Source organism: Pieris napi, chromosome 14 (assembly GCF_905475465.1).
Source record: "Pieris napi chromosome 14, ilPieNapi1.2, whole genome shotgun sequence".
Classification (NCBI taxonomy): domain Eukaryota; kingdom Metazoa; phylum Arthropoda; class Insecta; order Lepidoptera; family Pieridae; genus Pieris; species Pieris napi.
The window spans coordinates 10,007,071-10,030,841 of NC_062247.1; the positions used below are offsets into that span (position 1 = coordinate 10,007,071).

At 33.2% G+C, this 23,771-nt stretch overlaps 1 protein-coding gene across 1 annotated transcript; it reads right to left on the reverse strand.

Moving 5' to 3' along the window:
• Positions 1-596: 596 nt before the first annotated feature.
• On the reverse strand, positions 597-21,155 carry LOC125056306 (T-related protein). The gene is made up of 8 exons (XM_047659338.1): positions 21,020-21,155; positions 11,094-11,256; positions 7,645-7,765; positions 7,028-7,171; positions 4,506-4,782; positions 3,688-3,804; positions 2,628-2,949; positions 597-2,127 (listed from the first exon to the last, which is right to left on the reverse strand). Exons 1-8 carry the CDS (start codon positions 21,045-21,047, stop codon positions 1,884-1,886), a joined length of 1,416 nt encoding a protein of 471 aa, XP_047515294.1. The 5' UTR covers positions 21,048-21,155; the 3' UTR covers positions 597-1,883.
• Positions 21,156-23,771: the final 2,616 nt, after the last annotated feature.

Genomic DNA, 23,771 nt, shown 5'->3' on the forward strand with positions numbered 1-23,771 from the left:
TTTACTTTGTCACAACACTATTTTTATTTTATTAAAAACTGACAACACCGTAAACGTCAGTTGACTTCGTCTAATTAAAAATTCGACTATAGTTGGAAATACTTTGTTAGCGCGATTCACGGTATGTCATCGCAATGATATTTTGTAGCCGTATTGTAAGTGTCGCTCCATTTTTTTTTATGGCTCTGGCATGATTTATGCATTAGCCAGCGTCAAGTATAGGATTTTTTATAATTCGTGCTTGTCTTTAGAAATTCGACCGTGTCCTCCATGTACGGTTTAGGCACTCGCCCGGTACCGCACAACCCTCCCAAAGGCCGAGAACATATTTAAATTAAATTAAAACTTGCCCTCGAAGCGGGAATCGAACCCGGTACCCCTCACCTAGCTGCCACTTAATAAGACCGCTAGGCTATGAGGCCCCTGTCGCTACATTTTCTAGAGTATCTATGAATTTTGATGTCAAACAAACGAATGTCGCTGTTAAAAAAAGCATAAACAATAAATTATCTATATAGATTGTTTCATAGCGTAGTATCTATGAGACTAATCGGTTTTCAGAGCTTGCGGTAGTCAACGTAAAATGTAAAAAAAACTTTAACAAAAACATTTATTAGCTAATAATGAAAACATTGCAGTTACAATAATATTCTAAGATCTTATAATTATTTAATTAGGTATGTATTTACTCCATTGGTCTAAATATTTACATCGGATCGAAGGTATCAGAATCCTGAATAACTTTAAATTACAAAAATATTGTAGATTCCAATTAAACATATTATATGGTTAACAGGATAGTCTCTACTTTTTCCTCTGAAAATTAACATTAGCTCCATAAATTACTTGTAAATGTAATCTTACGTTACTAGGCATAATATTAGTGTTTTTAATAACGCTAATATCACACATAAATAAAAAAGAAATAACTTTACATATAAAAATAGTACAAGATTGAGGGGAACTATATTTGAAAATGAAAGCTTGTTCTGTTGATTTAATGGTACAATTTTAAATGACTGTATCAATAGAAGCATTTCGCATGGTCTATACGGAAAGAACCGTCATGGGATATGTGGACGATACAGTGCTAAATTACCTTTTATGTTATGTTGGCAACACTGTTACGTCATTATAATTTGACAATAATCATGTTATAATACGAAAATCCCAATGAAATGGCGCGTAGGAAATAATAATTATATTAGTTTGACACTGCAACGCCGGTTCTTTCTTTCCGCAAAGACTACAAGTGAGTTTAAATTATATGTATTACAAGCACAATAGTAAAATAATTTTGATATAGGTACGGAATAATATTTGTTATTTATATGAAAAATATACCTACGAATTTAATTAAGGCATAATAATATGTCCAATAATTATTTTGTACAATAACACAAAAAATAAGAAAACAGTATCTATTTTCACCAAGCGTATTTCGTATTGAAACTGGAATACTTGTCCCGTAGGGAAGGTTTTGAAGTCGATTTATATACAATGTATTACCATAACGAATCCAGAACATGTATTAAAGTAGGCAGACATGAACATTATTATAGGTAAATACAGTTAACTGCCTCTGACTGATTAATGTATCCAATGCATCTTAAACCGAATTTAATTTTTAAAATGCGGCTGGAAGGCACAGATTACAATGGCTCACGGTCTTAGATACAGATATTCATATAAATTTATCTATAGCATTGCCGAGCCCCCGTATTCTGTGAATGTCATTATAGAATTCACTTCACCCATCGCAATTGGTCGATTATGCCTCTTCCGCCAAACACAGATCTAAATAACAATCAGAATCAATCGAATTGAGTAACAATTAGGACTTAACACACGTCTTAAACAGTATTTTATTTCACTAAAGCATGTCATTGGGGTGGCGAACGCGAGGGTAAAGTTGTATTTTCACAAGGTGAATGCCGATCCTCTTCAGTATTATATTTATATTCCCGATCGCCACTCTGATGTTCAGTGCCTTGGGGGGTAGTTCGTTCCTCGTGGTTGGTGCTCGCTTCGAGTGGGGCACCACTTCCGAAAGGCATGCCTTCTGCGGCATACGCTACTTCTCCGGTACCCACGTATTCAGACGGTTGGTATCCGTAGCTGTTCAAACTGGAATAAAGATGTTAAAAACTTACGTTCAAGAACTAATTTACAGAGAAACGTACGTAGAACAATGGACAGTGATTAAATACAATGCAGCCTGAAATAAAGAAAAACTAATAGAACACATTACTTTTTTAATATTTACGGAAAAGTTTATAGATTAGTTTTTATTTTTTATATATTAACTAGGCTACATTTTTAATCATAATATTTCTTATTTAGAAAATTGGTGTACGTACTGCCATCTGTGTGTGTTCATCAGTGTTTAAAGTTATTGTTATCGAATTTCTTTATTGTCTGTGTAATTGGTTTGGGTTCATTTTGTCTATCGCTTGTAATTAAGTAGTGAGAGTTCAAAAAAAAAACAGTATAGTAATTTCCTTCCTATTATAAAAACATTCCAACAGTTATAACTATATAGGTAGGTAATAATAAAAATAAAAATATATAGGTATTTTTATTTTCTCTACTGGCTACATTTTCTAAGCAAGTATTAAAAATATTACCTATTCGGCCAATACGAAATATCTTCAATAGCGTGATGAGCGTATGGAGCGTAGGCATGTTGGTAGTATGGTGAATGATGCTGACTTGGCGCATCATACTGTAGCGGGTAGAGGGGGGCGGGAGCTGACGCAGGTGCCGTTGTCGTGGGGGCAGAATACTCTATGGGGGCGGGGTATGCGTGTGGGGGAGTTCTATAGGGAACTGGGGAGGTATTAGGTTGAGGTGAACTGTTCCCTTGCGAGCTCCAGTAACTGCTACTTCCAGCCCAGGTGTAACTGCTATTTGTAGCGACTGGTGATCGCTCGGCGGTGCTGTAGGTAGCTGGTAACAAAATTGTAAATAGATTATACATATTCTGTAGATTCTTAATTATTTGACGTGTAATTAAAAATTCGAGTATTCGTAACAGCAGCACATTTCTGATCATAATAATCTACAGCTTAGTTATTTGCTATATAGTTACACAGTCACAAGACATATTTTCTAATCTATAAAGAGAAACACCCACGCGTATTCTCACGAATAATGCTGACGGACTGTCTAGCTCCCAGTCTCGAATAATAGATATTAAGTTAGTTAAGCTAATCACCCTTGTAACCGGTCAAATAAATATTAATTAAAAATAAAATTTATTCTTTTTTAAAAACGCTCCAGCGCGACCTCGCGTTTTGACTATATAGCAAACCAAAGTTTTTTTTTTAAGTCTGGTAATTGTATAATTTTTCAGTTCTACTTGTTAATTTATTTTTGTTGATTAAGTTCTGCAGCTGCACTTTACCCTGAGTATTTTTTCTTTACTAGGATTGCCTGGAATAAATCGCTTGTAGCGATAAGGCCGCCCGTTGCGTCCTTAATAATTTATGCGACATTTTTATTTGTAATGTAAACAAATAGAAAAAATACCAAAATATAGAAAAATACGTATCTACGCCGAAAACATGCAATAATTATTACATGTTTTCTAAATATTTAACGTTTAAAAATCACAATTAGAATTTAATGTAATATTAGTAGGTATATATAATTATAATTATTATAATGTGGTCGAAAAGTGCTTACAGGGAGGCGACAAAGTTCGCGGCCGCGAAGGAGGGCGTGGCGGATATGGTGCAGGCCTCCTAGACGCTGAATTTCCGCTTCCATACAATGGCTGTGATGTCACAAACCAGCCTCCAACTGTAATCATTATTTAGGAAATAAAAATATAAATTAACGCTGTCCGGCTAAGTATTTTATAAATCCTTTGTAAAACGCTTTTACAAGATACAGTTTATTTCATTCATGATTTGGCGAGTATATACTCTACGGTTTCAACCTCCTTTCTACTTTTTTAACATATTGACAGCTAGGCTATGAATAATTTAATTATTTGAAAACTTTCGGATGGTACCACAGAATGTCATTGAATTTCTTAAGTTAGTATGATTTATTGTCTCGATACTTCATACAATTACTCATTTTTATTTTTATTATATATTTTTTCCGAATAGTAAACAGGTATAATAGCCTAAACATTCTTTTATTGATTTTTTGGATTCTGATTTTGATTATTCAGAATAAAGTTGTGTTTTATAATACATATAGTTTTAGTTTTCCATGCAATGACATTTTAAGTATCAATAGTAAAAGACTAAATACGTATAGTATTTAATTTCATAGAAATACAGTTACTATCAATGTAAAAAATAATAAAATAAAATCAAGTATCAAGTAAGTTTAATCCACAAAATATAACAAACTTTTAGGGATACCATACTATTTTTTTTAAATTTGCCGCGATTTTCGACATCTTCTTTCATTAGCCAGACTCTATGTACGAAAACTACTATTGAGTAGTCTGTAATAAGGAACTTCCAAATTCAAAATCATATACTTACATTGTGGGTACTGGTGAGGCGAAGAGCTTTGTTGAGGGTAGTGAGAACCAACAAAGTCCCTCTGGTAATACCCCTCAGGCCTCTCTTTTGCATCCAGGAATGCTTTTGCAAATGGATTGTATTTAATTTTCAGTGACGTCACTTCCTCATTCTGATACGCAGTTACGGCGATAAATTGCGTTTCAGGAAATGGATATGTCATAATTCGACGGAGATCTGTGCCGACTTTTACTAGGTGGACCCTGGGCTCGTATTTGTGAAGGGAATTCAGCATTATCTGAAAAAAAAAGGTGTTTTAATCAAGTAGAATGTAACTTTTTACACATTTTCTTGTTCTCATACATATCAAGTAGTAAGAGAAAACGTGAATATTAATTTTATGTATTAGTACAACACATTTTGTTTTTATTAATCAACTTATGTAATGCAATGTTGGCTTAGTTGCATCAGCATTTTCATCCTTGAGGTCGTAGATTCGATTCTCGGTTGTGAAGTCCACTGGGAACTTTCTATGTGCGCGTTTAACACTCGCTTGTACGGTGAAGATAAATGTCATGCATTAGGCCTAAAAATGACGGCGTATGTCAGGTACAGAAGTCTGATCACCTACGTGAAAACAGATATAATAATGAGGCTTAGATCTAAAAGTCTATAGCACCAGTCATTAAAGTAATAATTATATAAATGAAACCAAGAAATCGTATCGATATGATTCGTACATATCCAAGCATTTAAAAAGTAACATCTGATACAACACACCCATACCAAGAAGAATGTGTATAGTTATCGTAATAGAATTGTAATAAACTGTATTCATTACAGTTAATTACCATTCTATTAAAGTAAATTAATTGTCTTTGACTATAAAATCATAACTGGAAACAAAAGCACGAACAATGCGCGCTTTCGAATAGATTCAACAACTATCTACTAACTGTCAACTATATCGAGTATCGTATAGTAATATCTTATAAAGCTATCGACAAGTTTGTGCTATACTATTAATCTATCATAAATCTTTAAACACTATTTACTCCCATTATTATTACATTGTTATTCATAACAATATTGAAATGGATAAACTGTGTACTTTGAATAATAATTGATATTAACTGAAGTAGAATAATAATAACGGGAACAGTAAACATAGCGTTGAGACAATAATTATTACAAATGATAGTGCGTACGCGCAGCCGCTAAATAGTTGGCAAAGCTACAGATTTCACACTGAGCTGTCAACATATGGATCTGGATATAAAGTGTTTGCTTTTATCGATCACATTCGAGCGTGAGAATGGGTATTGAAACTGTATCGACTTTCTAAAATCAAAAATTCTGAGTACTGAACTGTTAATTATGCTCATTTAAACTAATGAGAACGAGGCAAAGAAGCTGTGAGAGCAAATAACTGAAGAGTAGACTATTCTTGGAAATTGTTTGTTTATACTTTTTTTAATTGTTTTAAACATCCACCATTTATCACGGTATAATTGTTTTTTTATAGAACAGGGTGCTAAGTGATACCGCCGCCCATGGACACTCTCAATGCCAGAGGGCTGGCGAGTGCGATGCCTTTTAAGAATTGGTACGCTCTTTTCTTAAAGGAGCCAAGTCGAATTGGTTCAGTTTAGGCCTTAAAAAACGCTCAGTTTTGGAACGACGGACGTTGGGGTGATACGGGTCGTTCCTATTCTGCCGCGACGTCCGATGATGAAACTCAGCTGCGATCCGAACATAGAGGCAATGTAGTGGTACCATATTTCATAAATCAAGTCTTATTATTTTATAAAATATGTTTAATTTAATATATTTCTCTAGAATTTTATGCACAACTTTCTGTATTTGTGCGCATATAACACTCTCTCGAACGAAGGAAAAGAATACCGACTGGGCCCAATAAAGTCGACGGCGTGTGTCGCGCACAGAAGGCAGGGCTTTTAGAGTAAACAAATGATAACGAAACAGATACAAAATGGGTTGTAGGAACTTTTTTATAAGATTTAGGAATGCAAGAAGAATATTAGAAGTTGCGAATTTGTTAGATTATTTTACGCTTCAAAATTTAAAAATCGTTCATTTAAAGTAACTAAATATATACAATGTGTGGGTTTACAAATACAATTACTCAGGTGTGTGTAATTTATATGGTAATAAATAAATATTTGTATTGTATCTGTGAATGTCATAATATAATAACAGTCATTAAATCTTTCACTTTTGATGAGGTACATCATGTTTTGCAGGGTTATGCGCTTTAATCGATAAAACCATCATCAAATAAGTAGGTATCTATATTAATTTGATCGTTGAGACAAAAAAAATCTAGTATCAACTTTATATAACAAAATATAACGCTTAAATAGATATGTAATAGTAAACTCCATAAAGCTCGATTCGACTCAAATAATTCCATTGATTTGCCTATAACAATTCAATATTTCCTTCCATAACAAATGTATAACGTTACGCCAGAAAGATTCCCAGTTTCGCACCGACGCTATATAGAGTTATTACAACTATACCTGGCCATTTCCATTGGTTTTATTCGTGAGTTTCACTTTAGCAAACGATATCGGCTCCTTCATCCAATGCGCACCGAAGTTGGGACTTTCAGGATGTATGTATATTGCGTTAGAGGGCGGCACTTCCGCCTTTCCGCCGGGAACCTACAAAGATGAAACTGCGTGAGAGGATAATAAACAAAAATCTATGTAGATACATTTTAAATTTAGAACATTAATTGTTTTGATTTTAGTTAAAAATTAATTTAATTACATTTTATCTTTATTTAGATTTGGGTGTTAAGAACCGTATCTAAACTCGTAATCGTTTGAATTAATAAACATTATTTATATAGAACACAGCACAAACAGGCAGGAGGCTCATCTGATGTTAAGTGACACCGCCGCCGAAAAAATGCCAAAAAGCTCGCGAGTGCGTTACCGGCCTTTTAAGGACCCTAATTGTTTTTGAAATACTTCAGTGGACTGCTGGTTCCCCTTAGAGGGTGCGCGACAAAAACTGCCGTAAAAAACTCCCGACGGACGTCGAGGTGATACAGGTGAAATTTCGTCATGCGATGATGAAACTCAGCATGTGATATACTAATATAGTGCAAAAGCCCCTCAAAGGTACTTACCCACTCTCCATTAACATATTTCCACCGATGGCTATCAACTTGTACAAATTCAAGTAGAACGGTATACATGGCCGTAGGGTCCAATCCGCTAGCCGTAACTTTTACTACAGGAAACATTCGTCTAAAACAAAAGGTGCATGAATAGTTAGAACAACATAAACCCACAAATATCACGAGGATTTTATTTAACGACCGCATTTATCTTGCGTTTTGAATATGTTTTGTAACGGATTCTAGTTTGTATTTTACAGTCAATAGTTAAGCAACTATAAAATCTGAAAACAACTTTGCTGTTTATCGCAAAGTTTTAATACTTAATAAACTACGAGGTACAAGGCAACCTTAAGTACAAATAATAGAACCTTATATAAAACTATATTGCAATACTGCAACTCAAGTTTCTTCGACTCTTTCTTTTAAATGTTTATCCTGCCCTGCGATTCTGTAACTCACTTCACGCACTCACACAGCGGTTTTCGCATCGGCGGTCGCTCTCAAATCAGTCGTGAAGCAGTCATTTTATGATTTGGCATTCTGAAAAGGTGGGAGCTTGTAGTTTATTGTTAATCAGAATGCCAAATCATAAAATGACTGCTTCACGACTGATTTGAGAGCGACCGCCGATGCGAAAACCGCTGTGTGAGTTCGTGAAGTGAGTTACAGAATCGCAGGGCTGTGTTGAAAAGAGACAGTTTAAAATTTAAACTGGGAAAATATTTTTTTGAAAAAGGAAACAAATTGCGGTGATAATAATATTTTGTTTGAATATTAATAAATAAATCAGTGGCGCTACAACCTTATTAGGTCTTGGCCTCAGATTTGTCAATCTAATAGGCAAGTAGGTGATCAGTTTCCAGTGCCTGATACACGCCGTCGACGTATGTCTTTTTGGTTTAAGAATAACTTTATTTCTCATAAGAATTGCATACATAATTCACTTACTGAGAAACACATGTTTAAAACTAAGATTAAAAATTAGAAATTAGAGCGCACAGATGTAGGTACATACATAAAATAACAAAACAGAACAGCACCAAAAATGTGGGTAGACATAATAAACTTGATCAGTCATGTCACATAAATTAATACCGTTAAAGTCAAATCAGTTGTCTTAAGTTAGGTTCACAAAGAACTTTATACTAGTTGACCCGACAAACGTTGTTTTGCCGAGTCTATTATTTCAGGAAACATTTTTTTATCTCAATAAAAATAACTATCTAGTATCTACTATAATAAAAAATAGGAGTTGGTGATAGAAGAGTGAAAATTTAGGGTTGTATGTATTTTTTAATAAATAAAAATTTATCCACAAAATATTTTTTTTTGCGGTGGACACTCCTTATCACTTAAGGGTTTGAAATATAGATAGAAGCCGACTCTCAGACTTACTGAATATGCATAAAAAATTCATAAGAATCGGTCGGGCCGTTTCGGAGGAGTATTGGAACGAACATTGTGACACGAGAATTTTATATATATAGTGCAAATTTAGCATCAATACAATTCTATAGTTTTCGTTTAACCAACCAACATCACCTATGGCTTCTGCTATAATGTTTATAAGATTCATTCAATTATTTAATGAAGAGTATCGTCACGGGTTGCAGCGTCATAGTCGGGCGGTATCATTTAGAAGTCCTGCGCTAATGAGCAAGACCTACAGTGCTAATAGCTGAAAACTAGCCGCCCCTCAGCACCCTGTTAGCACTCGCAAATGTACCTATAAGTACACTTTATGTATCTTAAGATTAAAATTTGAATGGGGTTATTTGTTCCGATATTTAACTGTTTGGACATTTTCGGTTGTAATCAACTCAAAACTCAAATTACATGTGAATATTATTGAGATTGAGACGGATATATTTAGTTGCACACTGGCTGAATTGACAAAAATTTATTATTATAAATTGGTTTAGGATTTTGTTTTGTTTATATTACGTTTTTAGAATAATTTTTATATTATTAATTTTATATATTTTTCTATTGTATTTATATAAGTTACTGTAAAAATAGAAAATAAGGAAATAAGTAAATAAAAATTTTGTTATTTTTAAGCATTCATTATTTTTCGTAAAATATGAACAAAAATATCATATACACACTTAAAATTTTACTAGCAATTACTATAAATGTTGTCCTTTAAATTATTTATTAAGTGTTTTCTTAAAACCCGTATAAAATTATTGTTCACTTTTAGTCGACTGAGATTCTACAACTGTATACGAAGACTGTATAATAATATTAACACTATTTATATCACAAAATAAAAATAAAGGAAGACAATGGGTATAAATGGGCGGCATTTTATTATTAAGCAATTTAATATTTTAATTAAAATACTTAAAAGCGTTGTATTAAAAAAAGAACTCTATTGTTATTCCACAAATATCTCAATTCATGCCTAGGTAAAAGAACTTTTCAATTCACAGCAAAGCCTTTTACAGGCAGGCACAAACATATTAAAAAAACAATGAAACAGATGCATACAACATAACAACGGCACAGACAAAAATTTGTTGTAATAAACATTAACAAAGTTGATTAGTCAATAACCATTAAATTGTGGTTTATGTTACCTATATATCAATAAATATTACTATATTTATTACCTATATATGCGTGTACAGTGTATTGTTTGCAACAATGTTTTCAAGTTTATATATTTGTGTAGATCTATGGCAAGTGTGATTCATGATATCAAAAATGCGTTTTTTGTCAACCTAGTTGATAAAAGGGCCTGGGACTAGTGCTAGATAGGCTACTTCTAATTAATTTGCGATATTTGTTTTAAAATAAGTGTTGTTTGATGATTTGCTATTTTAAAAGAGTACCGAGAGTTTCTTATACCGGCTTTTTCTCTCGGCCTACACCCTCTGTCTTCTTTGCCGATGAGTAAGGATGCCTACAAATTCAAATTTAATGACGTGGAGTAAGTGATACATGTATCTTGTGTTCCATAATAAACATATTTTATTTTTATTTTAAATGTCTATGGTTTTGAATCATTTGTACTATTTGATGAGGAGTTTCTAGTTAATCCAATAATTTAATTTAATTGCTGTATTGTGTGTTTATTTTAGGCCCTGGTGGTGCTTTTCTTGCTCAACGAATAAGTATCGCAATAAGGCTCGATAAAACTCGACATGCTACCAGCATTAAAAGTATACTGCCACAGGGACCAAACTTTTTGTAATTTGTTTTAAGTTTTATTATTATTAATATGAAATTAAGTTAATAATCTAAATATTCTTGTGTTGGAAATAAATATGTATAAAGCAAAATAAATAAAGTATAGTATGTATGCATAGTTGGAGAATGCGACGCTGTTTTTTTATTTGATTTATTTAAGGAAAATTTATAAAAATTACTTAAAGCGCTTCAGATTCGCTTTATAAAGCTATAATGGATTGGCTTTTTGTATACAATATTGTAATTTAATGAAAACTTACCGGCCATTTTTAGTAACAATCATTTCATTGGTGAGCGTCTGAAATCGAACCCACAGGTCCCGGTCATCAAGGGCAACGTTGACTTCCCGTTCACGCCCACCTCGTGTACCGCCTCCCCCCACCGTAGGTTCCACAGCACTAAGAATATGAGATGCCGCCATATCTAAAAAGAGATTCATGTTAGAAAGCATTTTTAAACCATAAATATGTTCTATGACAAGTCAATGTTTTCGTGTACAATACAGTAATTGTGGTGAGCAAGAGAAAAACAAAAGAAAGTCAGAAGTCTTGGACAACATTTTTGCGTCTTCTTTAATACGTGTGAAGAGTGTTAGCCCAGTGGTTTGCATGATTTGAGAGTCGTTGAGAGACGTGATGCCTATGGAGAGTTGATGGCGAAGAGCGTCAGGCGATACTGATGAAGGCCTATAAAGAAGATTGAACAAGAAACTCAATGCCAAGACCAAGGGTAGTGCCAATTTCAGTTTAAATTAATGCATGCTTTGTAAATTTCACGGCTTTTTTGTAAGTTTAGTAGCGTGGCATATAGGAAGTACGCTGCTGTGAGCAAATGGATTCATAGATAACAAACGTAGACCTCTAACATCTTTAACTAGTAGCAGAAACACTACTGACTTCTCGACATCAATCGCTAACTTAAATATAAATGAATAGAATATGTATACTAGATTGTAAAACTTTTCATCAATGATTTACTCTAGAAACTTCAAGAAAGTTCTACATTGATGTTGATAGAATTATGAAAACCACGGCATTCAGTCTTCACATTTCCTTGTCAATTCATTTATTCATTTTATTCCCCGTGTGGCATTGAAGTGAATAGCCCAGGGTACCATGGCCTCCATTACCAAAAGATTGCAGGTCGACTTTCGCGTCAATCCAGTCATTTTGGAGCCAACAGGCATCGCTGCGGACGATGGCAAGCGGCCGAATGGGTTGTCTTTGATCCCATGGAGGATGGGATGGGCCTTAGTATGGGATGCTACTAGTGTAGACATGTAAACCCCGTCTTACCTCCGTCGAACAAGATTCAAGCCTGGAGCGGCCGCAGAGCAGGAAGAAAATAATAAACGGCAAAAATATAACTCCTCCAACTTTGGAGTGAGACTCTTGGACCGTGGGGTTCAAATGCACAGGCACTAATTAAAGATTAAAGTATGCGCCTGGCAGATAGTACCGGTGACCCCAGAGCTGGTGCATTCCTCGCTCAACGAATAAGTATCGCAATACAGCAAGGAAATGCTGCCAGCGTTAAAGATACACTGCCACGTGGAACAAGCTTTTTTTTTGGTTTTCTATTTATCAATTTTTAATTATTATACATATTTGTGTGTTATTAAATAAATGAACTTAACTAGTGGTTTCAGCGTGCGACTGATCATACCTGAGGTCGTAGGTTCAATCCCCAGCTGTGCACCAATGGACTTTCTTTCTATGTGCGCATTTAACATTCGCTCGAACGGTGAAGTAAAACATCGTGAGGAAATCGACATGTCTTAGACCCAAAAAGTCGACGGCGTGTATCAGGCACTGGAGGCTGATCACCTACTTGCCTATTAGATTTAAAAATGAGGTGAAACCTAAAGAGGTTGTAGCGCCACTGATTTATTTTTATTTTAATGAGCGATAATATTTTTTTTAAATGTAGAGCGTTTTAATTTTAAGTTTAGCAACCATTACATGAATTCATAAATTAGATAACAAGGAGAATATATGAATAATATTATATATTAACATAATATTAAATATTCAAAGACTGTATATTTTTTTCCGGGTACAGCTCATAAACGTTATTACATTTCATGTGTAATACTTGATTATTAGAATATTTAAATCAATACCAATTTCTAGTCCTACTTTCGAAATCTATGTACATAATTCTTAATTTCTAGTATTATTTTATTAGATACAGATTAAACAATTTCTTAATATACTTCCATAACTTTTTTTAACTAACTGTAACTTCTGGTTGAAAATATATTTAATATAATTCAAATCAAAAGACACAGGCTACTATCTAAAAGGTATTTTGTGGGTTACGCAAAGAGTATAGCTCTCAAAAAATACTGATTCAGAATCGTCTATCAAACCCCAAGATATACTATTTATATATCTAAAGACGATTGCGAAATTTAGTACGCGACTTTTGTTTTTATATAACATGGAAAAAACGGGCAGGATGATAAGCCGCCTATCAACGCTCTCAATGCCAGAAGGCTTACAATTGCGTTGCCGGCTTTTAAAAATGGATACGCTCTTTTCTTGATAGACGCTAAGTTGGATTGCTTCTTAAGTACTTCAGTGGGCAGCTGGTTCCACATAGGGGTGGTGCGCGGCAATAACTGCTAATTACGCAGAAATTGTATTTAGTTTGTCCCCTACTAAATGTAAAATTAAAATCTACTCAAAATGCCGACCTTTCCTTCCATCATTAATTACATCGAAACTCAGTTTCACTGAGCCAATACCTATAGCCTACACAAACATTTTTGTAAGTTTGGTACACGATCCTCCGGTGTTTATCGTTCTCATTAACATCGGCTGACCGTGGTTCAATGTCCTGATATTCTTTCCGGGAGATTTTAGTTTTGACCACTACATTTTCAAATAGCAATCATTAACCAATGTTGAAGTATACCTACTTCAATAGAATAGTGTGAGATAAAGGCGTATAAAAAAGTTATTTTCGGTTGACGACATTGTCAGAATTATCAAATAGGGTTTCCATATAATTCCTAATATCCTATCAGGCAGGCTATCAGGACTAGAAGCTATGCAACAGGAGAGCGTCAAATCTCCTCTCGGGGACAAGGAAAAGGGACACTATCTACTTAAAAGTAGGGCTGGTGGGTCTGACGTCTTGAGATATAATATGTCGGATGCACTGATACCTACCGACATATATGTCTCCAGTCCGTCTTCACCGGGTGCGTCTCTAGGGTAAAAGCTAAAGTCTGCATCTTCGAGTACAGTTTGAGTAAACGGAGGATCATGAGCGTTACCCCCCCCCCCCACTGAGCTTTTTGGCTAGCCTGATAGCTCTGCCGTCATTCCCCCCCCCCCTCCCTAGTAGTGACGTTCGAGAAGAACGTCTGCTAATAGTTTGACCGACTTCTCCTCTGTAATGTCGCTGCCATTGCAAATAGGTTAGAGGTACGAATTCAATACAAATCATTTCTGTTCTTAGATACATTTAATTTTGTCGAATAAATTTAAAATTATGTCAAATAGTTGTAAATTTATAATAATACATAACTTTAATCCGGTAAAAAGCGTTTTTCTTTATACATTTATGTATTTGTCAATATTAGAAAACTGTTGTTAGAAATGTGTTTTATAAGTAGCCTTTGCGCTTAGCTTCTTTATTTCTAAAGCCTTCTATATAATATACAATTTCCTTGTACTAAATTATAAGTAAATGTACCTATAATAAGATTTACCTCATTGCTAGAAAATGCGGAAAATTGCAAAAAATGGCATCGTGAAAATCACTAGATTTCAAATCATTAAAGATATAATAAATTTCTTAATATAACATTCGAGATCGCTATTTTAAAATGTATATCAGGACATTGAACCACGGTCAGCCGATGTTTACTTTAATGTTTAATTATTTTTATTATAGTATGTACCTAAGTTAAGAAAATTGTACTGTATATTTAATTGTTATGTACACTGCCACAGGGACCAATATTTTAAATTTGTTTTGATTTTCTTTTTAATATTTTTTATGATTACTTAGAAGGTTAAGAAAATTGTAAATACTGTATTCTTGATTGTATGAAATTAAAATATTCAATATTAGCGATAAAAATTAGTTTAGGTTTTAATAAACGATATATTTACATTCAATAATAAATTTACGTTTAGCTAAATATAAGTATGACTAAAGTATTACAACAAAAAGACTAGATACCAAGCTAAGTATAAAGCAAAGTAATTACAGCACTAGCCAACTCGTCTGCAGCGTCATTATTCATCGTTTTACGACTCCATAAGGTATAAATATTAAAGTTGAGTCGTATAGATGAATTGCGAACATTTTCTTTTTAATGGTGAACTTAAATACAGTGTACGACTATTGATCCTAGTTACCTATCTATCTTCACAAAACATACCGCCTAGCATAAAGCACGGGCTGTCTCTTAATTTAAATATCAATAAGCGGAGTTCGCCCAGATTTGAACACGTGGAATGTCGTTTAATCATCTCTTAGTGCCGTCGTTTTACAGATACTATAAAATATCAAAGATAAAACGAATAGCCCCAAAGCTTACGTCTAAAGGATCTTGTGATTGGAGTTTTATGACGAAGATATGCAATAATGTTGAGACGCAATTGTCCCAGTTGCTACACGAATATGAAGCGGGAGGTGCTAATTATCAAATGCAAGAACTAAAATTGAAACAATATAGTGTTGTCTTTTCCAATTTCGGAGTTTGCAGAACGACTGCGTAATGAAGGCCGGAGAGGCGAACGGAATGCCGAAAAACTCAAATAAGTATTTTTAATGGTCTTGCGTCATCGCAGTTTCAAACTTGAAATTTTATTATCACTTGGCTTGTATATAACCGCCAGCCTTGATATATTAATCAAACAATAGACTAATGTCAATGCAACATAATCAATAAGGTTTGGATCTTCAAATAAAAAGAATTTTCTACTATTGACACAATAATTTGATTGCCTTGAGGTCGTAAATACGATTTTCCATCTTCATTGTGAGTATAAAACTGCTACCTACACATATTTGGGAACCAGGTGTTAATACTTAAATATATAGGATGGCTTTTTATATAGGCATGCAATTATAATCTTTATTATTTTCAAGACAATTGTTAATGATTTATGGCAATAATACAATGTTGCTATCATTAAAATTGTCGGTGCGCGCACGTTTAATTCTTTTATATGACACACACCTTGACAAGGAATTCTATCTATGTCCAACTCAATTAATTCCCTAAATATTGAATGTAAATATTCAAATTCGGTAGCCGATAACGGCAATCAAATCTTTTTTGGTTCCTACATTTCAATTAAATTTTATTCCGATATAGTTGTCATAAAACTTTAGAATTTGACGAGTAAAGCCCATTGAGGAACTCCGAATTGATATTAATTCAAATAACTCGGGTTAAAAAGTCAGGATTTTATGTGAGTTGTAAAAGTTTATTGTAGGGCTTTGTGGTGAGCGGACGTGCCGATAGGCCTTCGCCGGGCAATGACGGAACGGGCGGGCGCTGATTGCACGGCATTGTACAATACCATAGTGCACCCGTCTCTACTTTGTCTTATCTAACTCTATGGCTGCAATAAAACCAGTTGTGACCATTGTTAGATTATTCCTCAGAACGTGGCAATAAAAGATTAGATTATAAAACTCAATACATTATTTGCATTTAGAATTTCATAGAATTATGCAATTTTTAATGTCTTTAACATATTTATTTCATTCGCACATTCTATATATTAAAGTGTACTATTTATCGGTGTAAAAATGGACTATATTGATGATTTTATTGAAGTAGCGTTAAGTTCATTTATATCGTAATCCTACAGCTAACATAAATTATATACAACAAAAAACAATCATACTAAAGATGCCTTTTTTGTATATATTATGCAATACATAATATATACAAAAAAGTTGAAACATTTACGAAAAGAAAAATTAATAAAAATGATTAAATACGTAATAATTCGGCTGTGTTGTGTGATGGTGAGAATGTGAGGGTGTATGTGGGGTGTGCTCATGATGCAGGTGATTTAGCTCTATGGATTAAATCATTTTATTTTATTATTAAACTTATCATTAACATTATTATATAGTTATGCGATTCTCAAAGGGACATTGTAAGGTTCGAATTCCGGTGGTTTATAAATAGCTATTATTTTCTTTATTCTTAATTAACACAAGCTTGTACGGTAAAGGAACATGTTTTAAGGAAGCATTACATAATTTTTTACAACCAATCTTTTTCCCGATAATCGCGGACGATAAAAACGTTACCCTACTTGCCTAAAAAAATCCCAAGGTAACCGACGCAGAAAATTTGCCCCATTACCAACTCCATTGTGGTTGAAAAAAAAACTTCCTTTACGCAAGATTCAATATGGTTCACAGTTAAATTGAGACCTTATTATATGTGAAAACTTAATGCCTTCCTGAAATATAGTATTTAGAAAGGAAAATAATGAATATTCGATGCCAACAATCTATTAAAGAATTTATGTGTATTTATATACACATAAATTCTTTAAATGAACCTTCAATTTAAACCTTTGTATTAACTTCTAAATTTATACATACATAAATGTCTCATAATTGCCTCCTATGAATATAAACCATTATTATTAATGAATATTATTGATTAGGAAAATTTATGATTATTATTTATTTAATATAACATTCAATTAGTTTTATTTGAGACTGCCATAATATCACTTAGCGTAGAAAAGCCGCGTAAATGACATAGGCTTACGCGGAAAGAATACCTACAATTTTATTCATCCAAATTTGTTTTATCGCCGTCAAAACATTATCCTTAAGAGATTTTAGACTTACGCCAGTAAATAATCCAGTCATCAAAACATTTTTCAAACGATTTTCCTACATTTGAATCTCCGCGCGAATACTCATATATGTTTTTTAAAAAAATGGATGCCGGTAATTTGAGGTTTCCTTTGAACCTTCTGTTAAATTTATATGTATTTATACTAGATACGATCTAATAACAGCAATGTCGAAATAACAGATGTCACAAACTCCGCGCCAAAATCTTAAAAAAAATGTAATCGGAGGTCAAACCCCTATTTGTATCAACTACACTTTTATTTGTTATAACTTATCCCGTTATTTTAATTAATATTTTATCGTTGATTACCGATCTTTAGTGCTTAATGACGTAAGCACTGTAATTATTATATTGTACCTATTGATATAAATTTTATCATCATAACAATCATTTGCTTCATTGTTTAATTAATGAGTGTTGGCACACCTGATAATTCTATGAAGATTAGAGATTTATCTGACATATTTGTTTTATGGCTCTGGCATGGTTTGTGCATTAGCCAGCGTCAAGTATATGATTTGTATAATTCGCACTTGTAATTTGCTATCCTCGGCCTAGAACGTATTGCTACGTTCTAAACCTACACAGTCTCCTTTCTTAGGTAGCATACTCACTGCTTGCCTTAGAAATTCGACCGTGCCCTCCATGTAGGTACGGTTTAAGAACTCGCCCGGTACCGCGCAACCCTCCCAAAGGCCGAGAACAAATTTTAAATTAAATTAAAACTTGCCCTCGAACCTGAAATCGAACCAGGTACCCCTCACCTAGCTGCCACTTAATAAGACCGCTAGGCAATGAGGCCCTTATCTGAAAGTTTTTGTATCGAAAAGATGTTTCAGTGAAACTTTATTTTTTTTTAAGTTTCTAACATCCAACCAGCTTAGTCTCTGATTTAAGTATAATCTATTATACTGAAACTGGGCATTTTACAGTTTAATCGCTGTATTTTGCCTAGCTTTTAGACAATACATATTAAAAATTGAATTATGCAACTGCATTTTGGTTGATTTAAATACCTAGTATAGGCATATAACTTAACAAGTAATAAAATAATAAAACATATGAATGATATAGCTAACTAAGTGACGTTTTAAAAACTTGTGTGTGTCATTGACTACAGAATTAGCTTCCTAGCTCACATAAATAAACCTTGGTTTTAAAAACGTGGAATCTTAATTATCTTTCGACTGTATCGTTATTGAAACATATTTTCCATATATTTTTTTGTATAAAATTCGTTAATCGAGTAAAAGAATCACGTTCATATTGTAGTACGTAATGTTATCTAAATAAATTTCTTTTAGTAAGCGAGCGTGTTTATGTGAAATTTTATAAATGATAAATGATTTATCATTATCATTTATAAAATTAAATTTACAAAATTAAAGTTTTAAAAACTTGTGTGTGTCATTGACTACAGAATTGGCTTCCTAGCTCACATAAATAAACCTTGGTTATACAAACGTGGAATCTTAATTATCTTTCGACTGTATCGTTATTGAAACATATTTTCCATATATTTTTTTTGTATTCATTTTGTCAATCGAGTAAAAGAATCACGTTCAAATTGTAGTACGTAATGTTATCTAAATAAAATTTCTTTTAGTAAGCGAGCGTGTTTATGTGAAATTTTATATGTATATGTGAAATATTTACGCGAATATTATCTTAGCAAGGCTTTATCATTTAAAATTTTCACAATCTTTATTTGCCTACGTAAGTGATGAATTTCAAATCTTGCAACTACAGATTTTTCTAAATATCTATTATATAAGTGAATAAAACAGATACAATATAAGTATAAATATACATTTACTTAAGCCCAGTTAATAATAGTGATATATTTATTTATTTTTAGGGCAACTAATATTTTTATTGATAACACGTTGTACACAACTTACCTACCTTAAATTTAAATTTTCTCACTAAGTTAATGTAAGTAATTCTTTGAGAAATAAAGTATCTTTGAACCGGATAGTAATCTAGTGCGTCTATTCATAGAGATCTATGATAATAATTTTTCATCAAATAGTGATCGGCCTTCGATTCTTGCCTCAAGTCGGTTTCCTTCTTATCTTTTTCTCACCGTATGAGTAGGTTATAATTACGCAAATAGAAATATCAATTTGTGCATATTTACGATTCGGTCACGTGACCTATAAGGGATGTGTCTAGGCCAACACCGTTCATAACCAAAACCAAACTAGTATTTTATTCTTAATGATAACGCTACTCTTGTAAGTCCGGCAAGAGGCTCACCTAATGTTAAGTGATACCCCATAAACAATGACACTGCCAGAAGGCTAACAAGTGATGGTCTTTTAAAAAAATGTACAACAGACTGATGTTGAAGTCATAGAGTACAGAGTTGAACAGATTAAAAATATTAACTTTAAATTAAATTATTAAGTGTAACAGTCGTGCAAAATACTGTGCTTTTTTTCATCTAGTAGTGTTAAGCTTCTATAATTTAATTTAAATAATTATTGATAAACAAGGTTTGAAAAAGGACTTTTCATAAGTCCTAATTCACTATACGAAATACGTCACTATACGAAAGGTATAGATTATGTATAAATATAGAGGGAACAGACCCTTTTCTAATGAAATATTCCAAAAGTGGTACTGGTTTGTATAAGTGAGTTGATTAGTTTTAGGTATTACGTTTTAATTTGATCACTATTGTCAACGAACTTAATGTCTTGGCATCTCTGTTTAAGCGGACCAAATGAAAAAGACAGAAATATTTGTAGGATTCTTTGTGGACATTAAATAAGTTTCAGTAAGTGTATACCGTCGGTTGCGTACATCACTAGATCGCGGTGCAGTTTCATAGACTTTGATTTCAAAACTATCTATGGAAACTGCAGCATACGAAGTTATCAAGAAATTTAATTTATATTACTTAAGTGACAGGTACATCTAACATATATTGCTTTGTAGGTATTCTTCGTCTATATGAAGACACAAAACCACATCCACTGAGGTATCTTCAGATTGATCTTAAGATGCATTTCTCCTTCTTAATCTATATAAATAAAGATTAATTACTAAGCGCAAAACTTATAGATGGACGTATTCGAGTAGTTTTTATTTATTAGTTGATCCAAGGTAAGTTTATATGGAGGGAAAAATTGGAAAAATATTTTGAAAATAAAAATTTTGTTATATTTTTATTTCGGAAAAGCGAACAGTCTCTATAACACAGCAAAGTGATGTATAAGTTGGTATTTACTAAAAAGGTAGGTTTAGTAAAAACATTATACTAAACGAAGTTCTATATATAATTTTTAACAATACTAGATCATTGTTACGTTATATTCTTACCCTTTTTACACAAATTCCGTCCGTTCATAAATTGTTTTTGGTTCAAACAATCACTTCACTTCACTAATAGTTTCTAAAAAAAAATCTAATCACAATGTCAAATAGCACAAATGATTGCTGACGTGCCCTCCGCATGACCAACGACCACAAACTCGACCACTACACTTCATTAGCATGTTTACAAAATATACCCACTACCTCAAGAAGGCAACAAGAAAAAATATACCTTAACTCATGCACATACAGTTCACTTTACCATATCAAGAATCTTTTTAAAATATATACGTTCCTTATTGAGGAGCTTATTTCAAAGCAATAAAGGTCATTTTTGTGGTTGATATACTTATAGCCGTTCGCAATGACCACGCCCCTGTTGTATTGACAAACAAAATGATTGGTGCTATCCACTACCTCGACAATCGTGCGCAGCTTCTATGGTTAGTCAGCTATTTTTTTCGTACTTATGCAATGAGTGATATGAAGAATTTATAAGGAAGTTATTTGTTTCGCCAAATTTTGTTTAATTTAGTGAATAGCTAAAATATTCGAATTCGATAAGGAAGAGATCGTTCGAAAGCGATAAGGCCGCCAGTTGCAACAAAGCGTAAATAAATAAATAAATATTTATAAAAGCTCTTTAGTCTTAAGTACCTACTGTGAGTAACTTAACTTCAATCGATTGTAAGGCCGACAACGCATTGGCGAGCCTGCTGACAATGTCAGTGTCTAAGCGGCGGAATGACTTATTTACAAAAAAAAACCTCATCTGCGATTCCTATAAACAAAAAATATATTTCTGGAAAATACAGCGAAATAATTCTAAAAAAAGGCTTTATTAATAAAAAAAACCCTTATTTATGTAGAATAAAAAGTGACTTCAATGTGCGACTCTCATCCCTGAGGTAAATTCGATCCCCGGCTGTGCATCAATCTACTTTCTATGTGCACGTCAAACGCTCGCTCGTATGGAGATGGAAAACTTCGTGAGGAAGCCGGCATGTTTCTTAATAACGGTATGTGTCAGGCTGATCACCTACTTGTCTATGAAAAAAAAACGAATAAAAAAAAACGGATGCTATTTGAGGGTTGTAGCGCCTATGGATTATTAGATATTATATATAATGTATTAATATCATGATTATTTAATAAAATACTGAAAATGGGTTGCTCGATAGACGGCACAGAGCGCCCCACGCTTTTTCACAATAATACCAGTATTTTTTGTTCATTACCATTTTCAGCCTAAATTAGGAATTATTATTCAGTTTTTAGTTTGATGTGCTTTAAAAGCGTGTTTTTTAGTTTTTTTAAACGATTATTTATTTTTTTGTTAAATTTTTTTCATTTTTTTTTCGGATTATTGCATTGTCATCGATCTTTGACAGGTGCGCAAAGTTTGAATTAAATCTGTCCGTTAAAAGTGGGTCAAAATCGAGTCCGAAGGAGTCGGTTACATACATACATACAATATACATACATACAGGCACAGCTAATATAAAGCGTGTAAAAATATTACATTCACGTAAGTTTACTATCTTCGTGGATTACGCACATCAATAACATAGAAGACCTGGGATTGATTCTCATTTAACAAAAATGTATCTTAAAAATATTAATGATTAAATAATCGCAAATGTACCTGCTTTAGGAGTTAAATTTGAAAAAGAATGGAAACGGAAATGCCGTACAACAAAAAAGCGATACATCGATATATAAAACCTTTTTAGACTAAAGCAATCAAGTTTTATCAACATAGATAATACATCTATTCTTTACAGAAACAAATACAATTTTAACCTCTGTTATCTATGCTTGCGCTTCATTCAAGCATTTCACAATGTGTAACCTACTTATTGGTAAAGGTCTAAATAGTGTTCAATTATTACAACACACACACATCTTCGTTTTTACTGAAAAAAATTGGTTTTTTGACCGACTTCAAAAAACCCGTAGCAATCGTTGGTATAGAAATAGAATTAGTACAAATATGTCTTATAAACTCCTAAAAAAGAGTAATTGACCTGTATGTATGTGATATTATTAAATATCTAATTAACTATTTAGGTGTATAGTTGTTCGGACTAATACCTGCAGCTGAGTTTCACTATCGGATGTCAAGGCAGAATACAAAATTCCACCCGTATCACCTCAACGTCCGTCGTTCCACAACTAAGCGTTTTTTAAGTTTTTGCCACGCACCACCACTATGTGGAACCAGCTGCCCACTTAAGTATTTCCGAACCAATTTGACTTAGGGTCCTTCAAGAAAAGACCGTACCAATTATTAAAAAGCCGGCAACGCACTCGCGAGCCTTCTGGCATTGAGAGTGTCCATGGGCGGTGGTTACACTTAACATCAAAAGAGCCTCCTGCCCATTTGCCTCCTATTACATAAAAAAAAGTTAAATAAAAAGTAACCTAGCATGTAAGCGGTGTCCACATACAATTTACATATACATATGTTGATATATGTTGATATAAATAAGTTCCCTTCCATTTTAGTTTTATCAAAATCAGTTAACGTCAGTTTAGTAGAATTACCTTTACTGGTTTCGATAAAATGAAGAGAAATATTTGTAAAATAGTTTTGTGTAAACAATGTTGGTAAGAACGTATTTTGACTTTCTTTTCGTAAACTGTTTCACCTATACAGAAGAATCACCTCAAAATATAATATAATTATTCTTGTAGCATTTGCAATAAATCTATAGTAAGTAACAAATGTTAGTTCATATGATTGCCGATTCGTCGC